The sequence below is a fragment of the Vulpes vulpes genome, chromosome 15, assembly GCF_048418805.1.
Source record: "Vulpes vulpes isolate BD-2025 chromosome 15, VulVul3, whole genome shotgun sequence".
Taxonomy (NCBI): Eukaryota; Metazoa; Chordata; class Mammalia; order Carnivora; family Canidae; genus Vulpes; species Vulpes vulpes.
In genome coordinates, this window is record NC_132794.1 from 102,978,158 (window position 1) to 103,005,057 (window position 26,900).

Sequence of the window (26,900 nt, forward strand, 5' to 3'; positions counted from 1 at the left end):
GACTTCCATATCTAGCAAAAGTACTCTTCAGAAACATTCAAAGCTTTCTTCAACAAACAAAAGCTGAGAAAATGCATCACCAGCAGACCTATACTATAAGAACGTTGAAGGGATCCCTGGGTGGCGCAGCGGTTTAGCGCCTGCCTTTGGCCCAGGGCGCGATCCTGGAGACCCGGGATCGAATCCCACGTCGGGCTCCCGGTGCATGGAGCCTGCTTCTCCCTCTGCCTGTGTCTCTGCCTCTCTCTCTCTCTCTGTGTGACTATCATAAATTAAAAAATTAAAATTAAAATTCAAAAAAAAAGAATGTTGAAGAAATTTCTTCAGGAAGAAAGAAAATGATATCAAATAGAACCAGACTCAGACATAACCCAGGTTTCAGAATGACCATACAAAGGATGCCTGGGTGGATCAGTGGTTGAGCATCTGCCTTCAGCTCAGGGTGTTATCCCTGGTCTGGGATTGAATCCCACATTGGGCTCCCTGTGAGGAGCCTGCTTCTCCCTCTGCCTATGTCTCTGCCTCTCTTTCTGTGTATCTCACAAATAAATAAATAAAATCTTTTTTTTTTTTTAAGATTTATTCATTCAAGAGACACAGAAAGAGAGAGGTAGAGACATAGGCAGAGGAAGAAGCAGCCTCCATGCAGGGAACCCAATGCGGGACTCGATCCCAGGACTCTGGGATCATGCCCTGAGCCAAAGGCAGACGCTCAACCACTGAGCCACCCAGGTGTCCCAATAAATAAAATCTTAAAAAAAAAAAACAAAAAAGAATGACTAGACAAGAACTTTAAGGTAACAGTGAATCTGGATCTGGTGGAAAAGAAGGACAGATAACATAAAGAGATGGGGAATTTTAGCAACAAGACAGAAACAATAAGAAAAGTGGAATGGCAGGACACCTGGGAGGCTCAGTGGTTGAGTGTCTGCCTTTGGCTCTGGTCAGGATCCCAGGGTCCTGGGATGGAGTCCCACATCAGGCTACCTGTAGGGAGCCTGCTTCTCCTTCTGCCTATGACTCTGCCTCTCTCTGTGTGTCTCTCTCATGAATAAAGAAAATCTTTTAAAAGATAATAATAAAAAAGAAAAGTAGGATGGAAATACTAGATATATCTGAGATGAGAACTTCTTCAGTGAGCTCATCAGTAGACTGAACACATCTAAAGAGAGAATCAACAAATTTGAAGATATGTAAAACGAGGTATGGTTCAGTCACATATTGGAATATTATAATTTATGATAATGAATGCACCACAGTCACACCCGACAACATGGTTGAATCGTAGAAACAGAACATTGCTAAAAACAAGCCGTACTAGAAAATGTATCATCTAGGGATACATACTTGTATGGTAAATACTTTTTTTTAAACAAGAGAATTCTTTAAACCACACTATAACTCAGTGATATAGCAGTCTCTGCTTGGCCATAGTTGACTGGACTGAAGACTTGATCCAGACTGGACCAATCCAGTTCTCTCTCCAGAGAATTTGGATTGATTGGGAGAGAGGACACTTATTAATCTACTATGTGGCCTCTGACCTGAGAATTGAGGTGTTGTGAACTGAGTTGTGTTTCCCCAAAATATATGTTAAAGTCCTAGTCTCCAGTGATTGTATTTGGACAGGGAGCCTTTGGGAGATAATTAGATTTAGATGAGGCGTTAGGGTAGGCTCCTCACTATAGGATTAGTACTCTTACAATAAGTAACACCAGAGTTTGGCGTCTGTCTTTCCTTCTACCATGTGAGGACACAGCAAGAAGAATGCCATGCTTCAGCCAAGGAAGAGAACCCTCAGCAGAAATCACCCACACTGGTACTTGACCTTGGACTTGGTCTCCAGAACTGTGAGAAAAAAAATTTCTGTGGCATAAGCCACCCAGTCTGTGATATTCTGTTATGGCAGCCTGAGCTGACTAAAATAGACATACAACTCTGTGAACATACAAAAAGTCAATGAATTTTACATTTTACATGGGTGAATTGTACAGTATGTGAATAAAGCTGTATTTAAATAAATCACTAGAAGCCCTGGGCTCAATTCCAATCCTAAACTTCCTGGCTGGGAGACCTTAGAAAACTCATTTAACTCCCAAATTTAATGATTAATTGCTTGGGATTTTTAAATCCTGGCTCTCTCATTTGCTACTCTTACATCCTTAACCACAACCTCAGATTTCCTCGTCTGAAATAGTTGCTTCCTCTTTGGGATTTTTAATGAATTAAAAGAGGTAATCAATGTTATATATCACCATAATCAGACATATAGTAAATACTCCATAAAATTAGCTATTGGTTCAAAATGTACATGATTGTGGTGCCTGCCTGGCTCAGTCAGTAGAGCACATGACTCTTGATCTTGGGGTCATAAGTTGGAGCCCCACACTGGTTGTGGAGCCTCCTTTTAAAAATAAATTAAAAATGCACATAATAAGAATAATATTCACCTCACAAGGGTTATTGGGAGCAGAAAGTCTCATACTGTATATGAAAGAACTTTTTATTACAGACCATTGGGCAAATGGTAATTATTTACTTGGTTGATAACAGGCACTTTTTGTGGATCCTAACACTTTACACCCCCAGGAGGTTCCTATTTTTCACCGAAGGAGCTCCTGAACTAATGCATGAAGACATCAACCTGTCTGCCACTTCCGTTCTGGAATCTTTGTTCAATTCATCTCAGCCTCTAGCTGTGCCCATGTTTCAGAAATTTAAGTGATCATGCTTAAAATGGCTATTTGGATGTGAAGCATACTGCTGAGTTTGATATCAGTCAGTTTCTTGGGAATTGTGTTCTGAATGGGATCTATTCTATCCTTCAGTAAATAGTAAATGGTTTACTTACCAGTATGGGGCGGGGGCGCTTAACATAATGAAACTGTTAGTTCGAAGCAGACGGTGAGAGGCTGATCATACAGCATGCTGGAAGTATAAGTTGGCAGTAACTGGGGGGAAATTAAGAGAAAAATTGGCAGTAACTGGGGGGAAATTAAGAGAAAAATTGGACCAAAAATGGGGAGATAAAGTCAAAACAGAGGAACAAGTAATTGAGTCCAGATTTAGGCCAGAACGTGAAGCTTGAAGGACCTTAAAGGTCCTTTAGACATGAGGGCTAGTGACAGAGTGGAGATTGTAACTGTTTCAGAAGTAGGCTCTGCCATTAAAAGACATCAGTACAAGGAAATAAAGGCAGAGGTAAGAAAAGATTTTATTCTCTAGCAGGAGTCAGGTAAAAAAAAAAGTACGAGCTGTCCAAAGACACCCACTCCAGAGACTACTGCCCTTAAAGGAAAAAAAGAAAAAAAGAGTACACAATAAGAGGGAAAGTATTCTACACAGCCTAAGAAGGGATCTGGATGTTGCATGGGACATTTAAGGGATGAGAAGTGCCAAATGGCAAATTCTAATCATCAAGGATTAGACATCTTTGACGGCTAGTTTCCCCTTAGTTCAGAAGAGAGGAAGGCACCCAAGCTATATATAACGGATCTCATTCTAAACACCACAGATGGGCCATTGCTTCTTGGCCTTTGGGCTAAGATCAAGTATAAACACCAGAGATAGGCCAGAAAGGGCATATTAGCCACAGGAAGTTCTCACTGTTCTGTTTCACTTAACGACAAATCTCCAGGAGTGTTGGAGACACACAAATGACAAAAGCTCAGCCAATATTTAGATACATTAAATCACACCAAAGGGACCGACAGTCGAAGGATGGCATTGCTGCTTGTAACACTGAAATGTTCCATTTCTCTTCACACTGCAAGTGCAGGAAATTCTTTTTTTTTTTTTTAAGGTTTTATTTATTTATTCATGAGAGACACAGAGAAGCAGAGACAGAGGCAGAGGGAGAAGCAGGCTCCATGCAAGGAGCCCGATGTGGGACTCGATCCCAGGAATCTAGGATCATGCCCTGAGCCAAAGGCAGATGCTCAACCGCTGAGCCACCCAGCTGTCCCAAGTGCAGGAAATTCTTAAGTAACATGAAAAAAACAATGTCCTAGCCTACATCTTGTGACTAAGCCACACATCAGATGTTTTTAATGGCCTAAAAAGCTCTAGTCAGGGGCACTTTGGTGGCTCAGTTGGTTAAATGTCTAATGCTTCATTTCGGCTCAGGTTGTAATCTCAGGGTCATGAGATCCAGCCTGGTGTCAGGCTCTGTGCTGGGTGTGGAGCACCTCACTGCGTGCAGGGATGCTCACTCTCTCTCTCTCAAAAGAAAATATCCCTTAAAAAAAAAAAAAAAAAAAGAAAGAAAGAAAAATAAATAAATAAATAAAATATTCATTTATTCATGAGAGACACATAGAAAGAGGCAGAGACATAGGCACGGGGAGAAGCAGGCTCCCTGCAAGGAGCCCGATGTAAGACTCAATCCCAAAACCCTGGGATTACAACCTGAGCCAAAGGCAGATGCTTAACCACTGAGCCACCCAGGTGCCCCTCAAAAGAAAATATTCCTAATCACTGAAATCAATATTATATGTTTTAAAAATCAGAATAAAAGCTTCTAGTACAAGTAATATTCCTGATATATGGGCAGAAAGCTCTTACTAACAGGGTCAAAGCAATCTCAACTCCTGATGACAAGATCACAGTGATGCTATGATTTGATTGCAAAGTCCAGCCCATGGAGTACAAACGTGAACATTGCCTTACAGGGGTATAGAACTCCAATCTGCACAGCCTGGCATGGATGATCTTTATGTCATACATTTGCAAAGTCCCAAATCATGTAATATTCAGAGGGTGTGAAGCCAAGCTAACTCAGGGTGCTGAAGAGAGTTTCAGAGGACCTATATATGATCATAAGTATGAGACAATGAACAAATCTATCTTTGACTTTGCTTGCATCGGCTATTATTTCTCTTGACTATTGATCATATTTTCCTGCATTTTCATAATTTTGTAATTTTTATTGTATGCCAGGCTTGGTATACAGGAATCCAGAGGCTGCAGATGATGTCATCTTGCATTAAATAGGCAGATCACCTCAACCAAAACAGGGATATTGTTGTCTCCATTCTTCAGGTGTGGCTCTCCTGGCTTTTGATTGAGACCCTACAGGGTCTCTATCTCTTCAGTTCTTCAGAATTGGTTCTGTCATTTAGAGGTTTTGAATTTAGCTTTTTGCCTTCTGACCCCATGCATCTTTCAATATTTAGCAAATGTTTAAAGGGGGTAATTGACTGTATATTTGTGGCAGGATCTCTCCTTTTGGTGGGACTTTGTCTCTCAAGTTCTGTGAAATTAGGATATTTCATTCTGCCTTTTAGAAGCTCCTAGTCAAGTCCTCTAGGATCCAGGAATCAACAAATGCTCCTTTGTGTTCAGTTCTAAACTGGTTTACAATCTGTCAAGCCAGCCCCACACCATCACCAAAAAAAGTTCCACTAGTTTCTCTTTTCCCAGGAGAGGTCCCTCTTCCTAGGCCATGCCTGATTTCTTAGTCCTCGCCTGGAACTGGCAAATATCCCCAGAGAAGAAAATGGCCAGATATTGTTAGCTCATCGAGGAAGGGCTCCTTTCTCTCTAGAATTTTGATTCTTATGGTCTTACTGTGTCCACAATCTCTGATGTCTTTTAAACTATGATTTAGTAACTTATCCTTTTTTCCCCTTACCTATTGCAGCAAGAGCACTGGCTTTCAATGTGTTACTATATTCTACCTTAGAAGCAGAAGTCAAGAATCAGCCTGTAATATTTCTTCAGAAGTTTATATGTCAAAGGTGAGACCTCTCAATAGAATCCCTTGATCTGTCTGAATAGGCAGGTTGTTTTCAGTAATCTTTCCACTGCAATACTACATAGTTAAGATCACCTTTTGTCACGATCTTTCCAAACTTGTTATTCTTTACTTCTCCCAACAATTCTTCCCTTCCTCCATCCCATCAACCACCCAAACACACATCCGCATACATAAAAACATACACATACTGCATTTTAGCAATACCAAACTACTGTAGTTTCCTCAGATAAATCATGATGTTTTCTCTGCCTGGAATGCCCATTTCTTCCTTAGTTACCTTATAGGTAACTCTTCTTCATCCTCCTAGAATCTTCACCTCTTGCTGGAAGCTTTCCTTGTTACCAGCCATTCCTTTCTTCTATAACTCCATTCATTGTTCTGTACTCCTATCACAGAACTATGTTGTGTTGAAATGATCTGTTTACTGATTGATTCCACCCTCCACCACACCCCCTGTCACACAAAATGGGATCCTTAAGAAAAGAAAATTTGCCTCGTTGTTCTTTTTGTCTCCAACACTCAGTGCAATGGGTTGGCATTAATATTGATTGAACTGTACTCTCTCCAGTGGGCCATAATGCATTTTGATCCAGAATGACTAGATAACAGCAAAGCCATTAGAAGCCTCATCTCCAATGCTGTTGACATTGATTTTTTTCTTTTAAGGTACATTTCCTGAGGTCTCACCAGTGCCAAAATATGAAGAAAGTAATCATTTCTCTCTGACTAACGTGGGATAACTAGTCATTTATTCTTGAGTTAATAATATTAGCTAACACTTACATAACTCATGCTAGGTGCCAAATATTTTACATACATCATTTTATTTCATCTTTACAACCACTTTCTGAGGTAGGCACTCTTGTTAACCCCAGTTTACAGAGGAAAAATCAGAAGCACAGAAAGGTTAAATAAGTAGCAGACTATAACGTGAGTATAGGTTATCTGGTTCCAGGGGCCATAAAATTAACCACTGTACTATCCAGCATGTCCTCTTGGCTTCCTTTCCCTCTTGTCTCTTTCTCCTAAATGTTCATTATATAAATAGTACATTAGGAAATTCATATTGTGAAAAATTCAAAAACAAAGCAAAAGCCCACTTTAATCTAACTTCCCCACAAGTCCAGATTTCTTCTGCAGAAGTACTCACCACTGTTTGGTTGGTGGATATCCTTCTAGACCCATTTTTTCTTTGTTTACATACATATAGCTCTTGTGCATACATGTCCATAAAAACAGAGAAATATTTTTCTAAAAATTGCTGCAGGTTTCCATATCAGTATTTGTAGGTCTATTTCATCTTTGAATGCTGTAGAGTGTGGATATATTCCATAGTATGGATGCATTCTAGTTTAGTTAACCATTTCCCTTTTTTCCTGATTTCACCGTTACAAACAATGCTGCAAATGAATATCCTTGAATGTCTCTTTAAAATTGTTTGCAAATATATGTCTAGAAGAAAGACTTAGAAATAAAATTGCTAGGGAGGAAGATTGTGTCAACATTTTTTTTAATGGTGATACACAAGTGGTCCTCCAGTGAGACTGTAACTTTTATTCTTTGTCATTCACAGATAAAAGGGGTTGAGGCTGCTGTGTTTCCAGGAAATCAATTCTGTATATAAACACTGTCACTCTCTGACACATGAAGGAAAGCCCAGGTCTTCCCTCTTAACCACTTCATCTTCAGGAAGAAAGAATTTTGATGTAGGTTGTAGATAAACAGAGTCCTTGAGAACACACAACAGGATTCCTAAAAAAGGAAGTGGCAGGCCAGAAGGAAGTGAATTTTCTGTGAGAAAAAATGAAGTGAGTCAAAGCCTTCTTTCTCCTCTTTAGTTTCTCTTTATGTTTTGTGACCTGTGTGGTAAGACCAAGCCAAGGGTGTGTCCCTTTACCCTTGAAAGGCCACACTAGACGGCACAGGGTTCAGGGTTAAGAGAACACAGAGTGAGCAGTTCTGGAAAATTCTGTTCTAATCCCTAAGGAAGATGAGGGCAAGAGGCCAGAGAGAATGAGGACCGAAGATTTAGCTAGAAGCAATATGCAATTGCCTGGATGTTCCCTTGTCCTCATGCCCCTCACAACTCTAGAAAAGTCACAGAGGTAGTGGCTAGTGATTATTAGTAGCATCAGAATCACTTCTCAGGAGACAAAACCAACAGGTATTTCAATACACTTCATTCTTTAAATGGCTTTAAAATTTGATTTAAGTATTGGTTTTATTTTATATGCTATTTACAATGTTATTTTAAACATTATTTATAATGTTATTTCAAATCTTATCTTACTTGAATTTACTCCTAGTATAGAAAGTTGTTGATATTACTCTCTGAAGCCCTTTTTGTAAAAAGAAAAAATAATAACAAATGTTGCTCCATCCTTTTACTGCATGCTCTAAGGATAAACAAGCTGTATTTTTAATACAAGGTTAAGGTTGCAGAACTCTCTGATAGCAAACTAACTGACTCAATTTGTAATCATATAACTAGAGCATATTATCATCACAATCTAACTTATTATATTGCCAAAATCCAAATATGCTCTTTCTAATACACATTTGACCAGGGAAAAACAAAAGGTATTTATGGCTTCATACTGTCATTGGTGTTTGTTTCCTCTTATCCTATTTGGGTTATCATAAATCTGCAATTCCTATCAGCAATTCTAGCTCTTTGTCTCATAAGTACATTTTAGTAATTCGAGGCATAAATACCAGTGATGCTCTGCTTAAGTAAGGCTATCCATCTGTGAAACTAGGAAGACTATCTTGAGTCTTCATACTGCCACCTTCAGGACATGAATGCTTATTCACAACTCTGGAATGCTAACTATTAAATTAAATTAAATTAAATTTTAAAATAGTTGTCCCCTAACCCTCTAAGAAAGTTGCCGCTTATTTAACCCATACTGTGCAGGAGGCCTTATGCTAAGAACTTTTTAGTACTTCTTTCACTATTTATCTCTCTATAAGGTAAATCCTAATTTATGTAAGTAGATACCATCATTCATTCAACCAAGAAATAAATAGGGGGCTGAAATACAGATAAGAACAATCAAAAGGTAGATTTAAATTGATTTATAATTAAAGCAACTGTAAGAGCTAATCATAAAGAGAGCAAAGAAAAGATAATTTTAGACAAGGGGTGCATATACAAGAGTTCTGTATGGGGCAAAGAGGGAGGGGACTTGGCCTGTCCAAGGACTAGAAAACCAGTTACAGTGGGCTTGAGCAGAACAGAGTGAACTTGAATTATCACATTTCCAGTTGGACAGGTAAGCAGGGACCAGTTCAAAAACCTGAAATTTGGGCAGCCCAGGTGGCTCAGCATTCTAGCACTGCCTTCAACCCAGGGCGTGGTCCTGGAGTCCCAGGATCAAGTCCAATGTCAGGCTCCCTGCATGGAGCCTACTTCTCCCTCCCTCTGTCTGTGTCTCTGCGCCTCTCTCTCTGTGTCTCTCATGAATAAATAAAATCTTTTAAAAAAGGAAAATGAAAAAGAAAAAAACCTGAAATTTTATTTTTAAACTAAATATAATGAAAGACCACTGAACCATTTTAAGCAGGGAAATGGTGACTAGATATAGGCCTCAGCGTGAGGGTAAATGTTTAACAAACGGCTATGGGGGAAAAGGTTCTAATTTGTGGCATTTGCTGATTTTCTGTGAGGTAAATGCTCTCATTGTGATAAATTTCAAGCCACCAACATGTCTTTACTTAACTGGAAATTGGAAAAAGCCACACATAATTAGCTGTCAGGTACCATTACTATTAGGCTCCAGGACACACTGCTGCTGAGAGGAAGCATGAGATGAACACAAGAAAATGTGCATTGAATTTGACAAAATGTAGGTCATTAGTGACCTTAATAAAGGTTGTTTTCAGACTCTGGGGGCAGAAGCAAGTTTGAAGTGGGTAGAGGAATAAAATGAAGGCAAAAAAGGAGTGACAATGCATGACTTTTCTAAAGAGATGACAACTAAACAAAGAGGAGTAAAAGATAAAAAGAAATTAAATGAGATTAAGATTTTTGCCCTAAAATGCATCAAATAAGTATAAGTGGAAGGGATAGGATCTGAACCCAGCTTTGTTGGACTCTAAAGCTTATGCCTTATTTAGAGCTACCTGGACCCTAGAGAGAAAAACAACATAGAGTTATAGATGATTTTTTAAAATACTTTTCTGTATTTTCCAATTTTTTCATTAACAGAATACTCTTATAATCAGGAAAATACTTATAAAACTATAATGGATTTTATATTTGCAGAGTAACTACTGAGATATAGCAAAGTATATGAAAACCATTGGTTAGTCAAGTTCAACATAAATAGCCTATTACCAAACAGTGCTACCTAGTACAAAGCTTACTTCTCAGATAAATATTTAAACATTAATTCTATTTTACAGCTTATAAATCAACACATATTAAAATATCTGTGAACTAAAATACCTAAAGGTGCAACCTTCAAAACTCATGACTTCATAGATTCTAATTCTTAAATGACTTCACAACATTAGACATGGGAAGGGACCATGTTCTGAATTTTGTGTAGTGCTAAATACACTGACACAGCTCAAAAGACAATGAATAATGGTAGGAACCAGAAAATGATGTAGCTTTCTATAAAAAATGAAGCCTCTTGCACTGAAATTCAAAATAAATGATGAGGGATCCCTGGGTGGCGCAGCGGTTTGGCGCCTGCCTTTGGCCCAGGGTGTGATCCTAGAGACCCGGGATGGAATCCCACGTCGGGCTCCCAGTGCATGGAGCCTGCTTCTCCCTCCGCCTATGTCTCTGCCTCTCTCTCTCACTCTGTGTGACTATCATTAAAAAAATAATAAATAAATAAATGATGATTGTTTTTCTCTAGAGTACAAGGGTATAATAAGGGAATAAGTTACACTTGGGACTTTAATTTCATGAGGATATTTTTCCTTTGGCTTTGTAAAAAGACAGATCTCTGTGATCAGAGAAAGCATTCTTAGAACAGATAAGAGGTTGGGGCATGTATGTAAATGCAATTGACAATTATGGTTCCATTTTATAATTGATATCATATCATTCATGGGTAAATACAAGCTATAAGCTTATGTTGTATGTTTAGATTATAATACTAAACTATTATAATGATAATTTTGAGTGAATATAAAATTTCAAACTAATAGAAATAGTTTTTTTAAGATTTGTTTATCTGAGAGAGAGAGAGAGAGAGAGAGAGAAAGAATGCACATAAGCATGCGGGGCCGGGGAGTGGGGAGCAGAAGGAGAGAGAAACTTCACAGGCTCCATATGTGTGGAGCCTGATTTGGGGCTCGATTCCACCTCCCTGAGATCATGACCTGAGCTGAAACCAAGAGTTGGACACAATGGACTATGCCACTCAGATGCCCATAGAGATAGCTTTTTAAGGGCATCCATATAATCATTTCTGTTTCTTTTTAATTCTACACTTAATAGAATTACATTTAGGTTTTTTTAAGTAGGAAAAAGAAATTGCTATTTTCTCGAGAGGAAAAAGTATATTACTTGCAGATAATTCATCTACTAAAAAAATTCAAGAGTATTTACAGTAACACTACTTGAACTATAGAGTATGGTCTAACACAAAAATGAGCATACAAAAATCAATAGCTATCTTACACATCAGAAGCAGTGTGCTAGGAAACGTAAGGGAAAAAAAGATCCTATTTATCATATCACAAATATCTACATAATTCTGAAAATACCATTAGAAGTATAAAAGGCATTGTTGGCCACTAGGATTGGACTACATGTGTGTTTAAATCTTTGATGGTTGAGTTGTGGGAAAGTTGAAGACTGACTTTTTTTTTTTTTATTATTCATGATAGTCACACAGAGAGAGAGAGAGAGAGAGAGAGAGAGAGGCAGAAACATAGGCAGAGGGAGAAGCAGGCTCCATGCACCGGGAGCCCGATGTGGGATTCGATCCCGGGTCTCCAGGATCGCACCCTGGGCCAAAGACAGGCGCTAAACCGCTGCGCCGCCCAGGGATCCCCTGAAGACTGACTTATACTTAGTTTTGAGCACCTTCAAAATTTATCTCTCTTTTATGAAAACTTACTTTCTATGAAAAATAAATGCTAAACTTTTTTTTTTTTAACTTAAAAAATAACCTTATTAATAGATGGAGAAGTACTACAGTATTACCCTTGGATTTGCCAAGCGGCTCCCATTAAATCATTTGATCAGACTGCCACCTACAGGTGACAAGAAAAGCAGAATGGCACTAAAATACCATCCGCCATGTATCAGGCATCATATTAAGAAAAATGACCGGGCTGCCAGATAAATACAGAACTCTCCCTTAAAACTGTTTTCAGTTAATTACCAATACCTTTGTAGTATAAGTATATCCCAAGTATTGCCTATGCGTACCGATATAAAAATTTTTCATTGCTTATCTGAAATGAAATTTAACTGGGCATCTGTAGTTTTATTTGCTAAATCTGGCAACCTTTAAAAATAAAGATAATAATGTTGAGCACACTCTCCTGCATAAAACCTTTCATTGGCCTCAGCGGAAGGTTGAAGCATCTTAACATGGTGTGTAAGAACCTTCATGTCTCACCTCCCATCTGGCTCCTCTCTCCTTACTATCAGCTTCCCATCAACATCAAAACCTTTCTTTTTCTTAGGTATTTTGCTTGGCCTAGAATCTAAAGTTTACTAGTTTGTCTGTCTTTTAATATTGCTTATGGTAATATTATTATGTAATCACATCTTGCCTCAAGACTTACTAAATTAATGTCAAAATTATAGCAAAATTAATTATAATTAAATTATAATTATAGCAAAATTAATTATAATTAAATTATAATTAAATGATATATTACTTCAAGATAAGAACTAATAAGAACACATAACTTACATAAAAATATTACCTTGGAAAGACACACTGGAAATAGTTTATCTCCTGAGAATTTTTGTGTTCTTATTTGAATGTTAGTGAATCAAAAGTCCTATTGAACTTAAGCTGTATGTTTGTTTGTATCTAGCTACAGAACTTGCAGAGTCCAGTGCGACATAAAAAATGTGGAGCCTCTTGTTTGAAAATGATTAAGAACTTCAATATGATATGACACAACATTAACTCCAAGCATGGGACCCTTATAAGAGCAGATCGCTGACTGCTCAGGTCACCTGCTCTGTATATACATTTTCCTCCAGACTGAATGTTTTTAGAATTGAGATTTCTCTAAGAGAAGTTCCTTTTTGCTTAAACTAGGACATGAATAATTTATAATTTGTGACGTTTTGAAGATCTTGCTAAATGTACCTACTAGACAATCAAGAAGAAAATTAAGCTTATAAGAATGTGGAATTTGCAGGTACACCTGGCTGGCTCAGTCAGTGAAGCATGTGACTATTGATCTCAGGATCATGAGTTCAAGCCCCATGTTGGGTACAGAGACTACTTAAAAAGAAAAAAAATCTAAAAAAAAAAAAAGGAATGTGGACTCTGTAGTCAATTCAAAGCCTATTTTCATGGCTGCTTGGTGGTCTTACTGGTTGGCTTTAGAGATCCACAAACTCCCTCTAATTATAATCAAAATTGTGTGTGTGTGTGTGTGTGTGTGTGTGTGTGTGTGTGTTTACATATGCATTTTTTAGGGGAGAGCTTTCATTCAATTCTCAAAAGGGTCAATAACCAAAAGAAACTTAAAAACCACTGTTCTATGAAATTATTTCTCCTTGTTTTGATGTTATCTCTATGGCTAGCCATGCTTTGCTTAAAGAAACCCCTGCTGGTAACTGGTTTTAAAAAAAAAAACTTTAAATAAAGGGATTGATACAGATTTTTAAAACTATGTTTATTTCAAAATACAGAAAAGAAATGTAAAAAGAGAAATATAAGGAATAAACAAGTATACGAGAATCCCAGTCAGAGAAATGAAACCCGAAAGGATCTACATTAATCTCTTACATCTTAGCTGCTACTGTCAGAAAATTTCAAAGATAGTAAAATTGATCTTTAGTTGCAATATTTATTATGTAATAGCATATAATACTTACTGAACACTTACCATGTGTTAGGTACTGTCTCAACTATTAATTCACTCCATCCTCTTACCAACCCTATAGTCTCCATTGTAGAAATGAGGAATCAAGCAAACAGAGATTAAGAAACTTGTCCAATGGCACACAATGCATGGTAGAGACAGGTCCTGAATTTGACACAAAGTCAATATACTTTATAAGCTTCATTTTTTCTTCATTATTTAGTAGGCCCACTTAGCAAGAAACCAATACTTCATAGAACATTCAGTTAGGAGGTATCAAGATTAAAGAATTAGAACACTTGAAAATGTATCTTTCCAGAAAACCTTTTTCACTTGGCTTCCAGGACACTGCTCTTCTGTGGGTCTCCTCCTGTCTCTGCCTGCTGCTCCTTCTTCAGTCTCCGTGTATGATTCTCCCCTTCTGTCAGGCCTTGAACCTCTTTTCTCCATCTATATACACTCCTTAGGCAAAACTAATCCAGTCCCATGACTGTAAATGCTGTCCATACATTGGCGATTTTCAAATTTGCATTTCCAAGTTGGGACACTCCCTTGAACTCTAGATTCACGTATTCAGCTGCCTTCTCAACCTCTCCACTTGGCATCTAGTCAACATTGTCAACTAAACCTGGCCAAAATGAGCTGCTGATTTCCTTCTCTCAGGACTCTCATTCTCTCTCATTCAGTAAGTAGCAATCCCATCCTTCAGTTAGAACAAAAGACTTTGAAGGTCTGTGTCTCTTCTCCCTCCCTCACGCCTCATATCAAATCTATTGGCAAATGATTGGCAAATCTATTGGCAACTTAACCTTGAATATATGTCCAGAGGAATAGAAAGCAAAATCCATCCACTTTCTTACCCCAAGCCACCATCATCTCTCTTACCTGGATTATGGCAAAGTCTCTGTGATGGCCATGAGAATATGCCTCTCAGAGCTCCCAGTGCAGAAGGATAATTGACTGGTGGTCCCATCCATCAGTGAGTTCACACAGAAGCCACACTTCCCACAGAGGCCATACTTCCCATGGAATGCTTCCATCTTCTGGCTGGTCAGGAATACTGGGACGGGCCCATTCCTGGGAGACAGGGTGGGGGTGCTTTGCTGGTAGGTGACTTTGGCTCAAGACCTCTCCGTTAGCCTTACCAAATTTTCATAGAATCACAGTTTCAGACTGCCCCTCTGAACTTCCTGCCCCCTATCTGTCCCTTACCTGGGTCAGACCTACACTGCAGTCTGAAGGCCACTTAATTCTGGTCCTTTCCATGTGCCCTTTCAGGGGTGCCTCTTAATGAATCTCTCACACATCTGATCCCAACATTCTCAGAGGACCCAGACTGAGATGAACTCAGTCTGTTCATTAATCTTCCTGCTTCCACAGTTACATTTCTACAGTCTTTAGACACAGCAGCCAGAAGGGATCAGGTGAAAACCAAACTCTTCACCTCAGGCTCTAGGCTCTACAAGATCTGCTCCTTGGCTTTACCCATGGATCTCGTCTCCTTTCTGCTGACTCTGCTTCAGCTACACAATCTCCTGGCTATTCTTAACCCTCTCGGTATAATTTGCTGGCCCTTGCACTCGTCTTTTCCTCTGGAATACTTGTGCCCCAGACATACACAATCTTGATCCTTCTACTCATTCAGGTCTGTCACTCTCTATCCTCTCGTTCCGCTTTATTTTTTTCTTCATAGCATTTAATCACCATTTGACATATTATACATCTATCTTGTTTATTTGCTTGTTGACTCCCTCATCCCCAGTACAACACAAGTGCCATGAAAACAGACACTTTGTATTCATTCCCACATTCCCAACACAAATAAAAGTGTCTGGCACATAACTACTTAATAAATTTTGTTGAATGAATAAGAACAATGAACTGTTTTTTTTAGAGGGTGGGCATGGATAGAGAGAGAGAGAGAGAGAGAGAATCTTAAGCAGACTCCATGCCCAGTGTGGATGGAGCCTGACATGTGGCTCAATCTCACAACTCTGAGATCATGACCTGAGGTGAAATCATGAGTCAGAGGCTTAAATAACTGATCCACCCAGGTGCCCCTTGAATAATAAAATTCTTACTAAAGATCATGTATAAGGTCATAAAAATCAAAGGAATTTATAAACATAAGTTTGATTAGGAACATCAGAGTTTTCTAAAGAATGAGAACACAACCAGAAAAATGAGTACCATAAGTAATAAAGGATATACATTTTTGTTTTGTTTTCTTTTTTTGCTGATTATAAAAAATGCTAATTTTTTAAAAAGCAAAATTCACATTTATCACTAAACTTTCATATAAATATGAAATAGTATTTTATCTCAAGCAAGCTTAAGCCACACTTAGTTAGCTGGATTATACTGGGAAAGTGCTAAAATATCAAGGGAGTAAAAGCTGTCTTTCTATGACTTTTGAGAGGATATGTGATGCTAGGGAATAGTTAGCAATCTGTTTTTTTCAAGCATAGAGAGAAAAATATATAGGAAAACATTCAAAAATCTCCCTAATGTTGGGAATATATGACAGCAAATTAACTTACTGACTGTAATGAGAAGTAATTGGAAATATATCTGAATTTTTGTGAGATTTAATGAAATTGGAGTCTTGAACACACTTGAGATTAATTTTTCAAAAAAATCATGTTCTCATGAAATTCAAACCCACTTTCCTACTTTTCTCCCTGCTTTTCTCCTTTTCCTACTTTCCTAGCTATATTCTTAAGGAAAGAAAAATAAAATCAAAATATTATTTAATCACACTTAGAAAATCTGAGTACCAAAGTTTAAGTCAATGGGTCATACAAAATTTCTCTGACATAATAGCTATGTGCATCCAATTGGCAGACTCTGTGGCCTGGAAATAGAAGCCACAAAGTGCCTTTTTGGCAATCTGCCCTTCTCTGAAAATTACATTTAGAGACAACAGACAGAAATGCAGACACTCAATCCTGGCATTGATTCATTGCACCGGAAGGTCAGAATTATTGAAGGATTTAAATGATATAACTACTACCGGGAGTCTATGCCATTTTTGTCAGTGATTAAAAGAAGCCAAGTAGAAATTACATTTCTGGTTTTACCACTAAGATATTGCACACATTTGAATTAGTCTTCTCAATATAAGCATGTTTTAGAAATGCTTATGTATTATTATATGGTGGGGACAAAGAAAGCATTTATCTTACTGAATTTTATTCTGCATTCCATGAGGAAACCTGGTCCAGCTTTCTTTTTTCTTTGTTTCTTTGTTTCTTTTTTTTCTTTTCTCTTTTCTTTTCTTTTCTTTTCTTCTTCTTCTTCTTCTTCTTCTTCTTCTTCTTTCTTCTTTCTTCTCCTTCTCCTTCTCCTTCTCCTTCTCCTTTTTCTCTGATGAAAAAACAAAACTATGATCCTTTGAACTTTTTTAGATAGTGCATGTGTGATTACTTCTTAGGTTATGGAAGGATTCAGGGATGGCTTAACTGGTTCTGGCTCAGGGATTCACATGAGCTTGCAATCAAGATATCAGCTAAAGCTGCAGTCATCTGATGATTTACTGGGGCTAGAGGCTCTGCTTTTAGGCTTATTCACACGTCCAATGGCAAGGGCTTCATTCCTTGCCATGTGGGCTCCTCCATAGAGTTGCTCATGATATGGCAATTAACTTCCCCCAAGGTGAGTGATCCAAGAGTGAGAGAGTAATGAGACAGGTGCTGTGATATCCTTTGTCACCTAACCTCAGAAACAATTACCATCAATTCTGCTGTATTCTACTGCTTGTGTAAGCTCACCTTGATGCACAATGGGAGACAGACAACACAAAGGTGTGCATAGCAAAAGATGGGAATCTCTGGGAAACATCTTGAAGGCTGCCTACCACACTCTAACATCATTTTCCTCATCTATAAAGTGAGGTCGGTTTTTTAAAAAAGATTTTATTTATTTATTCATGAGACACACACACACACACACACAGAGAGAGAGAGAGAGAGAGAGAGAGAGAGAGAGAGGCAAAGACATAGGCCATAGGCTAATGTGAGGTCTTTTAACTAGATGATTTTTAAGATTGGTGACCTCCTCTCTCCCCAATGCCATTTCCAGACCTTGATTTTCACTCTCACATAGACAATTCTATTCCTATTACTAAGCCATCAAAAAGAATGGAATCTTGCCATTGCAATGATGTGGATGATACTAGAGGGTATTGTACTAAGTGAAATAACCCAGTCAAAGAAAGAAAAATACCATATGATTTCACTCATCTGTGGAATCTAAGAAACGAAACAGATGACTATAGGGGAAGGAAAGGAAAAATAAATAAGATGAAAACAGAGAGGGAGGCTAACCATAAGAGAGGTTATGGTTAACTTCCTTTTAACTACAGGAAATAAACGGAGGCTTGCTGGAGGGGAGGTTGGTGGGGGGAATGGGATAATTGTGTGACAGGCATTAAGGAAGGCACTTGATGTAATGAGAACTAGGTGTTATAGGCAACTGATGAATCAATAAATTCCACCCCTGAAACTAATAATAAAAATAAAATAAAGTAGAAAAATATCCTATTTTTCTTAACTTTAAGCCATATAGCTGTACCAACCTCCACTCATCTATGTTGTCATTTACAGACTTCCTGGTCACCATTCTTCATCTCTGTAACTTAGCACCTGACCTACAGTTGTCTTTCTCACTCCAAGTCCTGCCATTAGCCTAAGACTTCTCCGTCCTCTTGGGTGACCCAACCTTCACCATGGCCTTCCAGTTCTTTAACCTCCTCATCTCCAATGCCTTTCCTAGCTACTTTATTTCAGAATCCAATTCACACTAACACCCTGAATTTGTCATCACCAAAACTGTTCAACTTTGTAAACAATAAACACAATCACCTCCTCTCTTGTTATAACTTCCTGTTTTTCTGATTCTCTAATCAACTGCCCCAGACCTGGTTGGAACTTCTGGGAAACTATCACAGCTACGTTCTCTGTATCAGATCTCTCTTGTCTTCACTTCATATTGGATTTTAAAGTCCATTACTTGAAATACTCTCTGGATAGATTCCTCACATCCTTTGTTTCATAATCGCTTTCACATCCACCTGGAAAAGCCTTAGTCCTGATTGCTTTCAACTATCTTATACCTTCTCTATTACCTACAACCAGACCACTGAAAGCTGCTGGAGAAAATCATGTGAGAGTGTGGGCTGGATAGATGATCCTCACATTCATACAGGCTTCCACAGTTGTCCACCAGTTTCATAGTCAAGGTTCCCTAGTCAGCTCTCTCTTCCAGTCCCACAGAGGCTATTTAAAATAATCCCCACTTCCCTCAAAACTCCATATCTGCCCCTGCCACCTCCCCTAGTACCCTCACTTACTCTTTTACCTCGCAAAGAAAACAGAATCCGTTAGCTGACTCTTTGTGTCCAGACTCATTCTTTTCTTCTTTCCTCGTATCATAATGAAAGAGGAGTTTCAGCTCTCATTTGAGGTCTGTCCGTGTCTAAAACTCCATTCCCTCTCACCAGCTCAGAAACTCTTTTTTTAACCCAGTGCAATCTCACTTCCATCTTCCTGTCTTCCCTGAAGTAGTTCCTTGTTTTATTCTGTTGACTTTCTCTTTTGTCTAAATCTACTGTCCAATATGGTACCACTAGCCACATATAGCTATTGAGCACTTGAAACATAGCTAGTCCCAAATGATAAATCCTCACTGCTTTAAAAACTTAATATGTAGAGAAAAGAATGTACATTCTCTCTTTAATCACTTTCCATATTGATTGCATATTGAATGTATGGCTTTCTAGGGGATGGGACAGATTGGCCTCTAATTCCTAAATATTCTATCCCATGACTTGGTATTATGAAGTTATCTGGTCTGCTTTATCTGAATGAGATAACATATTTTCCTCTGTATATATACAAAGTTAATATACTATGATATAGTATATTATATAAAGTATATAGTCTCATACATCATATGATGTGTGGTATTTATATGAAAGATTAATAATGCTGCAGATGCTATTAATATTTGAATATAGGGCTTTTTTGAATTTTAATCCAGTGGAGCCCATTCCAGACCTCTGTCCTCCAGAACAATAAGATAATAAGTTTTTGTTGTTTTAAGCTATGAAGTTTGTAGTAAATTGTTAAAGCAGCAATAAGAAACTGATATACTAATTTTAGTCTCTAAAGTCTTTTTTTAAATGAAATGCATTTATTATTACAGTTTCTGTGGGTCAGGGGTTGGCATAGTTTAGATTGGTCCTCTCCTCAGGGTCTTACAGATGGCAATCCAGGCATTGGCCAAGCTATGCTTTCTTGCTAGTTATCACTTAGGAGCTGCTCTCAGCTCCTAGGGACCCCCAAAGTTCTTTTTATGTGACCCTCCCATAAATGGCTATTTGATTCTTCAAGGCTAGCATGAGAATCACTCTGATCTCCAGATGCTGCTTTTATTTTTCATCATGATAAATGCACTCTTTAATCCCCAGGATTTATGTCTCCATAGGTATATCTGTTTCTTGGTTTGTCTCTCTCTCTCTCATCTTTCTTCACTCATTTGTTTTGTTTCTTAAATTCCACCTGTGAGTGAGATCATATGGTATTTGTCTTTCTCTGACTTATTTCACTTAGCATTATATTCTCTCGCTCTCTCCATGTTATTGCAAATGATAAGATTTCATTCTTTTTATGACTGAATATTCTATTTTGTATATATACACCACATCTTCTTTATCTATTCATCTATTGAGGGACACTTGGGCTGCAACCATAGTTTGGCTGCCATAAATAATGGTGATTTAACTATAGAGCTGTGTGTATCCCTTTGAATTAGTATTTTTGTTTTTTTTTTAATTTAAAAAAATTTTTTTAATTTTTATTTACTTATGATAGTCACAGAGAGAGAGAGATTGAGGCAGAGACACAGGCAGAGGGAGAAGCAGGCTCCATGCACCGGGAGCCCGATGTGGGATTCGATCCCGGGTCTCCAGGATCGCGCCCTGGGCCAAAGGCAGGCGCCAAACCGCTGCGCCACCCAGGGATCCCTATTTTTGTATTTTTTGGGTAAACATCCAGTAGTTCAACTACTGAGTCATAGGGTAGTTCTAGTTTTAATTTTTTGAGGAAATCCCATACTGTTTTCCACAGTGGCTGCACCAGTTTGCATTCCCACCAACAGTACAAGAGGGTTCCTTTTTCTCCACATCTTCACCAACACTGATTGTTTCTGATGTTTTCAATTTTGGCCATTCTGACAGGTGTGAGGTGGTATCTCATTGTAGTTTTGATTTGCAGTTCACTGATGATGAGTGATGTTGAGCATCTTTTCATGTATCTGTTGGCCATCTGGATGTCTTCTTTGGAGAAATGTGTATTCATGTCTTCTGACCAGTTTTTAATTATTCTGGTTTGGGATGTTGAGTTGTATCAGTTCTTTATGTATTTTGGATACTAACTCTTTATGGGATATGTCATTTGCAAATATCTTCTATTCATTATGCTGCCTGTTAGTTTTGTGGATTGTTTTGCTGTGCAGAAACTTTTTATTTTGATGTAGTCCCAATGGTTTATTTTTGCTTTCATTTCTCTTATTGTCTCATTTCAAGTTACATACCTAGAAAAATGTTGCTAAGGTTGATATCAGAGAAATTACTGCCTGTGCTCCCATCAAGGATTATTATGGTTTTGGGTCTCACATTTAGGTCTTTAATCCATTTTGAGTTTATTTTTGTGTATAGTGTAAGAAAGTGGTTTATTTCATTCTTTTGCATATAGCTGTCCAGTTTTCCGAACATCATTTGTTGAATAGACTTTTTTCTCATTGTATATTCATTTCTCCTTTGCTGAAAATTAATTGATCATATAACTGTGGGTTTATTTCTGGAGTTTCTATTCTATTTCATTGATCTATATGTCTACTTTTATGCCAGGACCACACTGTTTTAATTTCTAGTGCTTTGTAATATAACTGGAAATCGGGCAGTCCGGGTGGCTCAGTGGTTTAGAACTGCCTTCAGCCCAGGGTGTGATCTTGAAGACCTGGATCGAGTCCCACGTCAGGCTCCCTGCATGGAGCCTGCTTCTCCCTCTGCCTGTGTCTCTGCCTCTCTCTCTCTTTCTGTCTCTCATGAATTAATAAAATAAAAAAATACATATATAACTGGAAATCTAGAATGTGATACCTCCAGTTTTTCTTTTTCAAGATCACTTTGATTATTTGAGGTTTTTTGTGGTTTTGTACAAATTTTAGGATTGTTTTAGTTCTGTGAAAAATGCTGTTGGTATTTTGACAGGGATTGTGTTCAATGTATAGATTGTTCTGGGTATTATCAACATTTTAACAATATTTGTTCTTCCAATCCATGAGTATGGAATGTCTTTCCATTTCTTTGTGTCATCTTGAATTTCTTTTTATTTTTTTAAATATTTAATTTATTTGGCAGAGAGAGAGAAAGTGTGAACAACTAGAGCAGCAGGCAAAGGGAGAGGGAGAAACACGTTCCCCACTGAGCAGAGAGCCCAACACAGGGCTTGATTCCAGGACCCCAAGATCATGACCTGAGCCAAAGGCAGATGCTTAACTGACTGAGCCTCTGAAGAAACTCAGGTGCCCCTTGAATTTCTTTCATCAGCATTTTACAGTTTTTAGAGTACACATCTTCACTTCTTTAGTTAAGTATATTCCTAGATATTGTTTTTGGTGTAATTATAAATGGGATTTTTAAAAAAGATTTTATTTATTCATGAGACACACACACACACACACACACACACACACACACACACACACACAGAGGCAGAAACATAGGCAGAGGGAGAAGCAGACTCCATGCAGGGAGCCCGACACTGGACTCGATCCTTGGACTCCAGGATCACGCCCTGAGCCGAAGGTCGGCACTAAACCGTTGAGCCACCCAGGGATCCCCCTGGGATTATTTTCTTAATTTCACCTTCTGCTGCATCATTTAGTGTATAAGAATGCGACAGATTTCTGTACATTGATTTTTGTATCCTGTGACTTTACTGAATTCATTTATCAGTCCTCGTAGTTTTTTTGGTGAAGTCTTTAGAGTTTTCTATATCACATTATCTGAAAATAGTGAGAGTTTTACTTCTTCCTTGCCAATTTGGAACCTTTTAAAAAAATATTGCCTAATTGCTATGGCTAGCACTTCCAGTACTATGTTGGATAAAAGTGAGAGTGGACATCTTTGTCTTGTTCCTGACCTTGGGGCAAAGCTCTCAATTTTTCACCATTGAGTGTGATGTTGGCTGTGGGCTTTTCATACAAGGCCTTCATTATGTTAAGGTATGATCCCTGTAGACTTACTTTGTAGAGGGCTTTTATTATGGATGGATGTTGTAGTTTGTCAAATACTTTTTCTATATCTATTGAAATGATCATATGGTTTTCACCCTTTCTCTTATTGATGTGACATATCACATTGGTTATTTTTGTGAGTATTGAATGACTCTTGCATCCCAGGAATAAATCCTACTTGATCGTAGTGTATGATTTTTTGTAATGTATTGTTGGAGTTGGCTTGTTTTGTTGGGGACTTTTGCATCTATATTCATGTAGATATTGGCCTGTAGTTGTCCTTTTTTTGTGGTGTCTTTTTTTTTTTTAATAAAGATTTTATTTACTCATGAGAGACAGAGAGAGAGAGAGAGAGAGAGGCAGAGACACAGGCAGAGGGAGAAGCAGGCTCCATGCAGGGATCCTGATGTGGGACTTGATTCCAGGTCCCCAGGATCACACCCTGGGCTGTAAGGCGGCGCTAAACCGCTGAGCCATGGGGCTGCCCTTTTGTGGTGTCTTTATCTGGTTTTGGTATCAGGATGATATTGGCCTCATAGTATGAATTTGGAGGTTTTCTTTCCTTTTCTAATTTTTAGAATAGTTTGAAAAGAAAAGGTATTACTTCTTCTTTAAATGTTTGGTAGAATTCACCCGTGAAACCATCTGGTCCTGTACTTTTGTTTTGGGGGAGTTTTTTTAAAAATAATTGATTCAATTTCATTCCTAATAATTGGTCTGTTCAAATTTTCCACTTCTTCCTGCTTTTGTTTTAGTAGGTTATACACGTCTAGGAATTTGTCCATTTCTTCAAAGTTGTCCAATTTGTTGGCATATAGGTTTTCATAATATTCTGCTACAATTGTTTGTATTTCTGTGATGTTGGCTGTTATTTCTCCTCTTTTATTAGTGATTTTGTTTATTAGGGTCTTCTCTCTTTCTCTCTCATTCTTTTGTTTGAGTCTGGCTAGTGGTTTATCAATCTTGTTGATCTCTTCAAAGAACCAGCTTCTGGTTTCCTTGATCTGCTGTTGATCTATTTTTTTTAAGTTTCTATATCATTTATTTCTGCTCTAATCTTTATTATTTCCTTCCTTTTTCCGGGTTAAGGTTTTGTTCATTCTTCTTTCTCTAGCTCCTCTAGGTGTAATGTTTAGTTATTTATCTGAGTTTTTTTTTTTTTTTTTTTTTTGGCTTCTTGACATAGACTCTCAAGTCTTTTGATAGTTGTTACCTAGCCATTAGTTAGTACATTATGTCTCATGCTGAACAGTAATACTTAATTTGATATAGTAAAGCCCTCAATGTTCCTGTTTACAGTTTGCCTCTTGGGGTCTTGTTTAAGAGAATCTTCCATTCTATAGTCTCTTACATTTTCTTCCATTTTTTAAATACAGATTTCCTTTCATGTTTATGTCTTTAAACCATTTGGTGTTTGTTTTTATATATACTGTGATGAAGAGACCTAGTATAATTGTTTTCCTTATAGCAATACAGAATTTTTTTTAATAGTATGCACTGTTATATTGGTTTATTAGTTTCTTCCTACATTATAACTGTGCTATTTTATTGCTTTTGTGCTATTTTATTTCCTTTATAATTTTTTTAATCGAGGTAAAATTCACATACCATAAAATCAAACACTTTAAAGTGAACAATTCGGTGACATCCAGTACATTCACCACCCATACATATTCTCATAAATTACAGTTCCTTTTAATATTTGGTAGGCTATTTCAACTTTGCCTCAGTTTCCTCATCATTAAAGAAAGACAACAATATAACCTAACTCATAGAGTGGTTATGAATATTTTTTTTAAAGCAGTATATATTAAGTGCTTAGAATAGTGGTTGGTAGGGGCACCTGGATGGCACGGTTGGTTAAGTGGCTGACTCTTGGTTTCAGTTCAAGCCCTCATCTCAGGTCATGAGACTGAGCCCCATGTTGGGTTTCATGCTCAGCGCAGAGTCTTCTTAAGACTCTTTCCCTAAAAAAAAAAAAAAAAAAAAAAAAGACTCTTTTCCTCTAGGGATGCCTGGGTGGCTCAGTGGTTGAGCGTCCACCTTTGACTCAGGGCGTGATCCTGGGGTCCTGGGATGGAGTCCCACATTAGTCTCCTTGCAGGGAGCCTGCTTCTCCCTCTATGTCTCTGACTCTCTCAGTGTCTCCCATGAATAAATAAAATCTTTTTTAAAACCCTCAAATAGTTTCCAGTTTCACTCAAAATAAAATCCCAAATCCCTATGCCTTTGCCCTGTGGTAAGATCCTCTGGCACTTGATCTAATGGAGACCATAACCGAGTAGGTGTTTTGGAAATCTATGGAGGATTATAGCAGGGAACAGTACCAGATATCCTGCAATATATGGTATGGCCCCATAAAAGAAAAAATTGTCTCTTGTTTTATAGAATTCTTGAATTTCTGGCTGGATATTTATGCAGGTGGCAAACCTATTTATTATTAGTTGAGAATTTAATATGTAATACAATATCCAGGTAACCACTACTCTGTAAATTAAGGGGAAGTGGCACATTATTTTGTTTGCAACATTATCAACAATTGCTCACCACTTTGGGAAATCACCTTATTCTTGGCAACACCATTGGCAATTTGTGTCACTTATATGACACACCTGAACAAATTTATAGCTATCATCTTCGTACTGATTTAACATATAGATATAAACAACTTTTAGCTTCCTCTATTGCAATTGAGTCTCTGCATTTATGTGTTAAAACACATATAATTCTATTAAATTTGGTCCAAATCTACCTTTCTCAACTCTACTTTCTGGTGTAGGTGTAGGTCTTCGCAAGCTACAGTTCTTTAGCAGGTAATGCTGTGTTCAGTTCTACCAGCAGAGGGTACTAGAGGGAGGATATGAGGCAGAAGAAGAAAATAGACTGCCTCTTCTCATCCTGAGTGTGTGGTTTCTGCCACAGTGACTTCAACACTGCTTCCTTCTGCTACTGGCAGTTGGCTCTTCTTTAGCTTCTTTGGCACTTCCAAAATGAGCCTTAAGGTGCCCCCCTACAGTACTGATATGAGCAGGACAGCATATTCTTCTCAGGGGTCTAAGCCCTAGCTCTATGTAGTCCCTCTTCTAAAGCCCCTAGTTTCTGAAAACACCAACATTTTCTCTTTGTTCCTCTGGCAGGTCATTATATTTGGGCCTCAGTGTTTCCTTCCTTCAAGCTCCACTGTAACACATTCCTCATATTCAATTATCTCTGTTGGGGGTGCCTAGGTGGTTCAGTTGATTTAAGCCTCTGACTCTTGATTTCAGCTCGGGTCATGATCTCAGAGTCCTAAGATTAAGCCCTGCATCAGGTTCCATGCTCAACAGGAAGTCTGCTTGAGATTCTCTCTGCCAAATAAACAAACAAACAAACAAACAAACAGATTCTCTGTCCCTTTCCCTCTGCCCCCCTGCACATGTGCTCTCTCTCTCTCTCTCTCTCTCTCTCTCACACACACACACACACAAATAAATCTTTAAAAAAAAAATTCTCTCTGCTGAAATGACTGGTGTAGTTTCAGTTTTCATGACTTCTTTCTCATGAATATTTGGTACCAGAGTGGGTCCAGGAAACAGGCCCTCAAAGATGGGATTTGGGGTTGTTTAGTTATGTCCTAACTTTGCATTCAGTACTGACTGATTAACAATTTACTAATAGAAAATTGTTATCTGGTTATCTGTGGCCATATAAGTCAGTATGATTACCTAAAGTGTTACCTGTAGTTGATTGTGCCTCCTGAAACAAGTGGCCTGCAGGACCAGGTGGTGGTTCCATTTGACTGCTATGGTAAGAATGATGACTACAAGAACTGTGGGGTCAA

The 26,900-nt window shown here is 38.1% G+C and overlaps 1 protein-coding gene across 3 annotated transcripts in view; it reads right to left on the reverse strand.

The window, feature by feature from the left end:
• The window catches only part of ABLIM1 (actin binding LIM protein 1), a 342,319-nt gene that overhangs the window by 298,203 nt on the left and 17,216 nt on the right, over nucleotides 1-26,900 (reverse strand). For all 3 annotated transcript variants that reach the window (XR_011997590.1, XR_011997589.1, XM_072740162.1), the window contains exons 2-3: nucleotides 16,966-17,146; nucleotides 14,666-14,857 (exon numbers count right to left, since the gene is read on the reverse strand). Coding sequence is in view for 1 of the 3 variants with exons in the window: in XM_072740162.1 (XP_072596263.1) it covers nucleotides 14,666-14,753 (88 nt within the window). In the remaining 2 variants the exon portion in view is untranslated. The remainder of the gene's footprint in view (nucleotides 1-14,665; nucleotides 14,858-16,965; nucleotides 17,147-26,900) is intronic.